The 7,929-nt window shown below is 53.7% G+C and overlaps 1 protein-coding gene across 1 annotated transcript; it reads left to right on the forward strand.

The window, feature by feature from the left end:
• The first annotated feature begins 3,401 nt into the window (after nucleotides 1-3,401).
• Nucleotides 3,402-7,011, forward strand: Msx1 (msh homeobox 1). Its single transcript, XM_051200282.1, has 2 exons — nucleotides 3,402-4,095; nucleotides 6,471-7,011. Exons 1-2 carry the CDS (start codon nucleotides 3,627-3,629, stop codon nucleotides 6,911-6,913), a joined length of 912 nt encoding a protein of 303 aa, XP_051056239.1. The 5' UTR covers nucleotides 3,402-3,626; the 3' UTR covers nucleotides 6,914-7,011.
• Nucleotides 7,012-7,929: the final 918 nt, after the last annotated feature.

The following is a 7,929-nucleotide window of genomic DNA, read 5'->3' on the forward strand; positions in this document are numbered from 1 at the left end:
TTTAAAAATGCGTGCGGGGTTCCTGGGCAGAGGCCACAAAATGCAGTGGAAAGGGGGATGAAATGGGGGCTAAAACGAACGCAGTACTGAAGGGCTAGTCTTCAGATTCCTCCATCTGGAGGAAGAGACTCAGGTAGTAACAGCTGCCTTTAAAATTTAATCCCTCTACAAGTTGATTTTCTGCCCACCGGGAAGAAGCTATCTAGGAACCACATCGCGGCCATTCCTCAGCCTATTTATATTCCAGTAAAACATGCATTTTGGGCTGCAGGGTAAACGCCACCAACCAGTTTAGCGACCCAGACACTGACTGCAGGACAACTAGTCTTTAGGATCTCAACCGACAAAAGCATTCCCCCCCCCACCCCCGGAAGCACGAGTGCTTTAGGGTTCAGAAGTCGAGGGGATGCGAAGCGAGGGGGAGGGGAGAGAGTTGAGAGCGGGCTAGGCTGCAAGCAGAGCGCCGGTCTCGGGGTTTTATCTGCCTCGGGCCAGCCCTGCCCTTGCCAGGCATGAATTACGGTCGGTTTTCTCCGCTGCCTACTACAGTCGCGCCTGGGCAGCAGCGCCTCGGGTTTGCGCTGCGGCGAGATAATAGGCACAAGCCCGGACTGTCTGCTCGCCGAACCCACAGGCCGGGAAATCCGCAAAGGCCTCACAAAAATGAGCTCGGAGGTTGCCGGCTCTCCAAGGATCCCAAACACAAGCCTTTCCTTCTTCGGGACTAAGCCATGCACCCGGGAACAGGCTTTTTATTTTGTTTCTCCTACTGTCTTCTCAGATCCGGGGACACTTTCCTTCGCAGCCCAGCCAGGGTCCTGAGCTAGTTCAACTAGCCTTTGAGTCCGGTCCCCTGCGCTCTGCAGACGCGCTCTTCTAGCCTTGTAATGTTTGCAACCCTGGCCAGCCCTTGCGTGCTGGACCACTGCAGAAACGAACGCTCACGGAGCCCAAAAAGAAGAGACTGTGGGGCTTGAGACATACTCTAAAAGCCCAGGGGCCGAATGCAGGTCTCAGGGCTGCGGGCGCAAGCAGTTTGCTCCCTGGAGGCAGGGGCGCGACTTCAAGGGCCCCTGCGCCGGCTGCAGCCTTTGATCCGGCCGCCGCTGGCGCCTAAAAACAACATCCTCGTCTGCCTATTAGGCGCGCTGAGGGATCGTGACAGATTGTTTATCCCCGCAATTAGCGATGCAGCCCTTCTCAAGCCGCCCCCTCCCCGGCCTGAGGCTAGGCCTCTTTGCTCAGACTGCCGCGCATGCCGAGTTCCGTTGGAGTCCCCCCACCCCAAGGCCCTGGGGCCCCACTCTTAGGGTTCGAGACCCTCTTAACCCTAAACCAGGAATTAAGACACAGGGCTGGTCCACGAGTTCCTGATGTTGTCTATACAATTGCGTGTAATGTGTTTAGTCGATGTTTATTTTTTCCAGGGAAACGGTCCTTGCTACATTGGATTGATTCTCCGATCTCTCCCTGGGAGAGAATCTTTTTGAGTTGGGGACCGCGGTGAAAACCCCTACCTTTTCACAAGTATTTCTTATATTTAAAACGCTGGCCTAAAGGGGTGGGCACTTAGGGGATTTATTTCCGCTTCTGTTTTAACTGGAGCGCAGAGTGAAAATCGTCTATCGCTGCTGAACGAGTTGATCTAACAACAGCTTAATTAGTTCTTCAGCTATAGAAGTTCGCCCTCCCCTCTAGGCTTCGAGCTAGGCGTTCGGCCTACGCTCTTCCTTAGCTTTCATTTGCCAGGCTTTAAAAATAGGGTGGCTTGACTTCTGCTTTTCACACACACAAGACACACTCCTCAGTGAACCCAGTACAGCGGGCATCCAGCTGGGCCTAATTGAGCTTGAGTCCCAAGCCCTGTGCAGTGCCTGCTCCGCAGACTCAAATGCCTAAAACATCCTGACATTTCACAGAAGCGAGTATTCCCGAACCCGCCCCGAGGCCTTACTATTTCTCCAGGCCCTGTGGGCAGATGTGAGGCTCCGATCTCTCCGGCGTCCGCAACCCGACCCCTCCCTCCAGACCCCGGACGCCGTCTGGGTAATAAAGTAATTCATTTTCCTTAATCTGGTCGTCCCTAACCTACAGCTTTTTATTGCGCCCAGTTAAAAGGCCAGGGAATTCGCTATCCCTCCGTGCTCGGATAATTACCCCTAAATGGCCACGGCAGCCCCTTGTGTTTCCTGGAGATTAGAGCCCCGCAGTCATCAATGCCCAGTCCCGGTGAGCCGCCAATCACCTCCTCCAACTCCCCCGGAGCCGCGGGCCTGGGCCCTGGGATAAGAGAGGCCATAAAAGAAAAGCACACACCACCACCCCCACCCTCGTCCCAACCCAGTGCCCCCTCAACAACTTTCCTCCTTTTTTCTATATCAGCCAAAATAAAACCTTCGAAATTCGGCAAACAAAAGTTTTTAAGCCTCGCACCAAAGTTGCGCTGCCAGGAACTTTCTTTCTCTGGCCCCTCCCTCACAAGGGCCCTACTCTCCACCACCATAGACCCAGCCTTAGAAAAGGGTTAGGAGTTTGAGGTCACGCTGAGGCCAGATCGTGTTTTGTTGCTGCTGTTGTTGTTGTTGTTGTTTTCAATTCTCCCCGCAAGGGTTCCAGCGGCTGCTTTGGCCAGCCGCTCTCTAGAAGAGGGTGCAACTTTGCGGAGAAAAGTCAGGGAAGGGGGTACAGGTTCCTATGAAAACCAAGCGCACTTCCCAGGTTATGTTACATGTTCTTGCACCCACAGAACCAACAGGGCCCAGGCTTCCTTTGACAAACTTAATCAACCTTTAGAAACAAAGGCCCACTTTTACCCCGGGGTAAACTTTTTCAGATTGAAATACACAAGACACTTAAGGTGTTTTTTTTTTTTTTTTTAAAGAAAGAAATTAATATTATCCCTTTCTACTCTGACAAATAACTATGATCATTCAAAACAAATATGAAAAGAATCTGTAAGTGAACTGAAGTAAAAAAAAAACCTTCGTGGTAGAAAAAGGGGGCCGAAGAGAGAAGGGGGCCAGAAAGAAATAGCGACAGACCCGCGAGAGAACCGGCAGGGGAAAGAAAGCAGGCTACGGAGGGACAAGGAAGAAGTGGGAAAGGGGCGATGGAGGACGGCTAGGGCAGAAGAGAAGAGCTAGGACAGGAAAGTCCCTCTGGAACTCGGTAGGATCCACGTCTAGGGGGACCCAGCCGGACAGATGCCCACCAGGCTAAATCGGGCGGAAAGTCTCCCCAGGTACCTCCGGCTCTCCCCGGCCCAGAGCGCCCCCAGGCCCGGCGCGCTGGGGACAGGAGCGCGGCCCAATGGTTCTCTCCGGGCCCGCCCCCTCGCGCGCTGATTGGTCGCTGCCGCGCTGGCCTTGCCTTATTAACAAGTTCTCAGGGGAGCGGCGGCGGACCCGGAGCCGGCGTGTGCGCCCGATAACTCGGCCTGCGCGGCGCAGCGATCCAGGCCCAACTCGCCCCAGCCGGCCTTTGGGGGAGCCGCGGGAGGCTCTCGCGGGAGGGCCGGCCCGCCGGGGTCCCGGGAACTCGCAGAAGCCGGCCGCGCTCCCAGCCCGCCCGAAACCCATGCTCCAGGGCTGGCCCGAGCTGCGGCTGGAGTGGGGGTCCCGCTCTGCATGGCCCCGGCTGCTGCTATGACTTCTTTGCCACTCGGTGTCAAAGTGGAGGACTCCGCCTTTGGCAAGCCTGCAGTGGGAGGCGCTGGCCAGGCCCCCAGCGCTGCTGCGGCCACGGCGACCGCCATGGGCACAGATGAGGAGGGGGCCAAGCCCAAAGTGCCCGCTTCGCTCCTGCCCTTCAGCGTGGAGGCCCTTATGGCTGATCACAGGAAGCCCGGGGCCAAGGAGAGCGTCTTGGTGGCCTCCGAGGGGGCTCAGGCAGCGGGTGGCTCGTTGCAGCACTTGGGCACCCGACCCGGGTCGCTGGGCGCCCCGGACGCGCCCTCCTCGCCGCGGCCTCTCGGCCATTTCTCAGTCGGGGGACTCCTCAAGCTACCAGAAGATGCTCTGGTGAAGGCCGAGAGCCCCGAGAAGCCAGACCGGACCCCGTGGATGCAGAGTCCCCGCTTCTCCCCGCCCCCAACCAGTAAGTAGCCAGCCCAGGACCGAGAGCGAAGGGGCCAGAAGGGGGTGTGGGGCACGAGGGCGCCAGGCCGCGCGCCGGCGCCGGCTTGTCTCGGGCGTCGGCGTACCTGCATCTGGGTACCTGGAGGCCGTGCAGAGGTTGCGTTGGCAGGGAGGAGGCCCTTTGAGCCTCTTCCCACTCCCACCCAGGAAGAGAGTTAGAGGCCTGGAGCTGGCAAACCCCTCAGTCCGTTTTCGCGGGCTCCTTGCCTTGGCGCTGTGCCGCTGAGTGTGTCAGTTCATTTGTAGCGCGCGGGTGTCTGTACCCCCTCTTATTCTTCCGGTACTTAGGACGCCAAGTGTTCCTTGCTCCTCCACTTGACCCTAAACCCACTTAGATTTTGCACCCGACTTAGATGGGCCCAGCGGCCAGTACATCTCTCTGCGGAGTTTCACTTTCTGGTAGTGGTAGGTCTCCAGGGATTCCGGAGCTCTGCAAAACTCCTCCTTTACCCATCAAGTTCTGAGCAGTTACTTGGTGTGCTGGGCGGGTGGATGATTTAGCAAGAGGGACAATCGTGAACAAGTAGAAGGGGGCGGGGCAACAAGGGCAGCCTAAGGAGCTTCCCATTTATCGCTTTGCTAGCTTCGGAACGCGTTGGACCTGGCTTTCAAAGCCGACCCAGCAGCCAGCGACGTGTTCCGGGATAGTCCTAAATCCTCGTGGCCCCCAGGCGTCTTTCCCCAGCGAACCCGCTCGAAGATATTTCAGGAGCACGGGAAATTCCCAAGTTTTCCTCGTTTCCTCCGATTATTTCGCACCACATAATAGCACTGCAAATTCAATGGCGTGATGCTGAGGAACGATTTTTATCTGGGGATTAAACGTCTTTGAAAAGACAGCCCCTCCCTGGGCCTAATAGTTGGTGAAGGTGGCCCAGAGCTGGGCTATTGATGCTGACCAAAGTGACATTTCCCTATGAACCCTCCCTTCGCTCTCGCTGCCTGGCGGAAAACGAGTCTGGGGCCAACTTCTTTCCGGACTTGCCTTAGCCTGAGCTGGGGAAGAAGGGGGATGTTAACTGGAAATTTTGTTTGACTCACATCCTAGTGGTCGGAGGGCCCAAAGGGTTATTATTATTTTTTTTTAAGTGCCAAGAAGTGCATAGTTAGGTAAAAACCCGCATGGTGAGACATCCTCAGTTTTAATTCGCTTTCTTAAAGGGAAAACTGCTGCAGAGGCAAAGTCTCCTCCTGGAGACTTAGGAATTTGATTTAGAACTTCAGCCTCTAGGACCCCAAGTTAAGGCAATTACTAAGTACATGTGTGTTGTTGTTGTTGGGGGAGGCGGTTGTTGTGGTTTGTTTTATCCTGCAACAGTGTTGTCAGGCATAGCAGGGGTGATGGAGGATTGAAACCCCATCCCCTAACTGGGCCTGCCTTCCAAACCAAGGCTGCACTCTGCCGAGACTTAACCTTACCTGGGAAAACAGCTATGCTGGAGAAGCTATCACACACACACACACACACACACACACACACACACACACACACACACTTGCTGTGGTCTAAGAATCCAAAGAATCCAGGCACTGTCTTTAGGAGAGATTGTTAGGGAAAACGGAGAGCATTTGAAACAGCAGCACATCTAGATAAAAATGTCCTCATATATATTTTAGAATTGTCACAGTGCTACCTCTTGGATGGCTCTCTTCGTACGATTGGCACTAGAGCCCAGTAAAAGCATGGTGTTTGATAGAAAGTGTGGAACTTCAAGATCCATTCTAGGGCTGGAGAGATGGCTCAGCAGTTAAGAGCACTGACTGCGCTTCCAGAGAACCTGGGTTCAATCCCTAGCACCCACATGTCAGTTCACATCTGTCTGTAATTGCAGGGGACCCAACACCCATGGCGAAACACCAATGCATATAAAATAAAAATGAATATTTAAAAAAGCAATTCTATGCAGTGGCCTAGCCCCAGTGCAGTACATTTGGTGGGCACAAATGCAAATGTATGCCTAAAGTATGACCTTGGGTTGCGCTAAGGGCCTCTGCATGTTTTATACCCCCCCTTTAACATTCATCTTTCCTCTGTGCTGTGGCCCACAAGAGGCCCCAGAGGGGAAGGAAGGCCTGACTTTAAGGTAGGTTGGCACTGTCTCTGCCCAACTGTGTATTCCAGCATTGAACATGGATAGATTTCTTCTGGAACCTTAGTAGACAAGAACTTCTGTGCTACGGTTTGGGTTACATACAGATGGAGAAAAATATTTTTCAAGTGCCTCTTAGTGCAGAACATAGAGCTGCTTGGGTGAAATCAGTGCCTAGAATGGTTTCTGTTTCTTAGTAACACACACTTAACCTCCTTGCCTTTTTCTTCTCCCGGCTACTTAGGGAGACTGAGTCCCCCGGCCTGCACCCTACGCAAACACAAGACCAACCGCAAGCCGAGAACGCCCTTCACCACCGCACAGCTCCTGGCTCTGGAGCGCAAGTTCCGCCAGAAGCAGTATTTGTCCATCGCCGAGCGCGCCGAGTTCTCCAGCTCGCTCAGCCTCACCGAGACCCAGGTGAAGATCTGGTTCCAGAACCGCCGCGCCAAGGCCAAGAGACTGCAAGAGGCCGAACTAGAGAAGCTGAAGATGGCTGCAAAGCCCATGCTGCCGCCTGCCGCCTTCGGCCTCTCCTTCCCTCTTGGCGGCCCTGCGGCGGTGGCCGCGGCTGCGGGCGCCTCGCTCTACAGTGCCTCTGGCCCTTTCCAGCGCGCCGCGCTGCCCGTGGCACCCGTGGGACTCTACACCGCCCATGTTGGCTACAGCATGTACCACCTGACATAGGTGGGCCCAGAGTGTCTCACTGTGGTGCCCCTCCCCCAGCCACCTCTTCTTGCAGCTGGAGTCCTTCCTAGGAAGCCCCATATCACCCGGCCCCTTCTCCTAAGCCCCCCTCATACAGTTCCTCCAGTTCCTCCCTCCAGTTCCTCCAAGTCTGATCCCATCTGGGGGAAAATAAGTGGCTGGAAGGGTCTGGATTTTTCGAGAGAATCTAGATTTTACACCTGCGAGTTATAGTTGTGGAAATTAAGGGCACCGAGGCCAAGAGATTTATCCGTGGTCCCCAGCAGAATTAGAGGTTGAAGGAGACCAGAGGCCAAAACGACTAGAGGCCATGACTGCATCAGCAGCTTCCGGTCCTGGGACCAGGCAGGACTTGCGCAGAGAAATTGCTGTTCGGTGCTTCGGGAAAATGAACACAGTCCTATGTAGAAAGCAAGGAGCCCAGCTCCTTCCACTGCCAAACTCTTAAGAGCTTTAGCCACAAAGCATTGCTCTGAGGAGGCAGGGCGCATGCTGATGCTTTACCAAGGTAGGTTGGAGAGAATTTCCCAGGACCAGGAAAAAAAAGAAGTAAGAAAACAATCTGTTTCTATTTAACAGTACATTTTCGTGGCTCTCAAACATCCCTTTTGAAGGGATCGTGTGTACTATGTAATATACTGTATATTTGAAATTTTATTATCATTTATATTATAGCTATATTTGTTAAATAAATTAATTTTAAGCTACAAGATATGATGTCTGCGGATTTAGTTGTGCGTTTTTCCTCTTCGTTCTTTCTCATCACATACACAGTTGCTTTCCAGTTTGTTGGCAGTTTTTACATTAGCAACTTTCAAAGGCCACAGGAAGATGTTCACGAATCATTTTGGGGGGCATGCAGGAGAGATTTGCATTAACACAGTCAAGTGGAGAATTGGAGCAATTACCTAGGATAATTAGGCTCAATTTTCCAATTCACTTTAAGCTGAAATCGACACTTGCTCTTCCCACCCATAACTGACTCTTTTTTTCCT

Source organism: Phodopus roborovskii, unplaced genomic scaffold, assembly GCF_943737965.1.
Source record: "Phodopus roborovskii unplaced genomic scaffold, PHOROB, whole genome shotgun sequence".
Taxonomy (NCBI): Eukaryota; Metazoa; Chordata; class Mammalia; order Rodentia; family Cricetidae; genus Phodopus; species Phodopus roborovskii.

Bases quoted from the DNA above. Each gene is read 5' to 3' on its own strand.
- Msx1 (XM_051200282.1), top strand. From the start codon at position 3,627: ATGGCCCCGGCTGCTGCTATGACTTCTTTGCCACTCGGTGTCAAAGTG. The intron at 4,096-6,470 runs GTAAGTAGCCAG...CCGGCTACTTAG, and splicing joins CTTCTCCCCGCCCCCAACCA to GGAGACTGAGTCCCCCGGCC.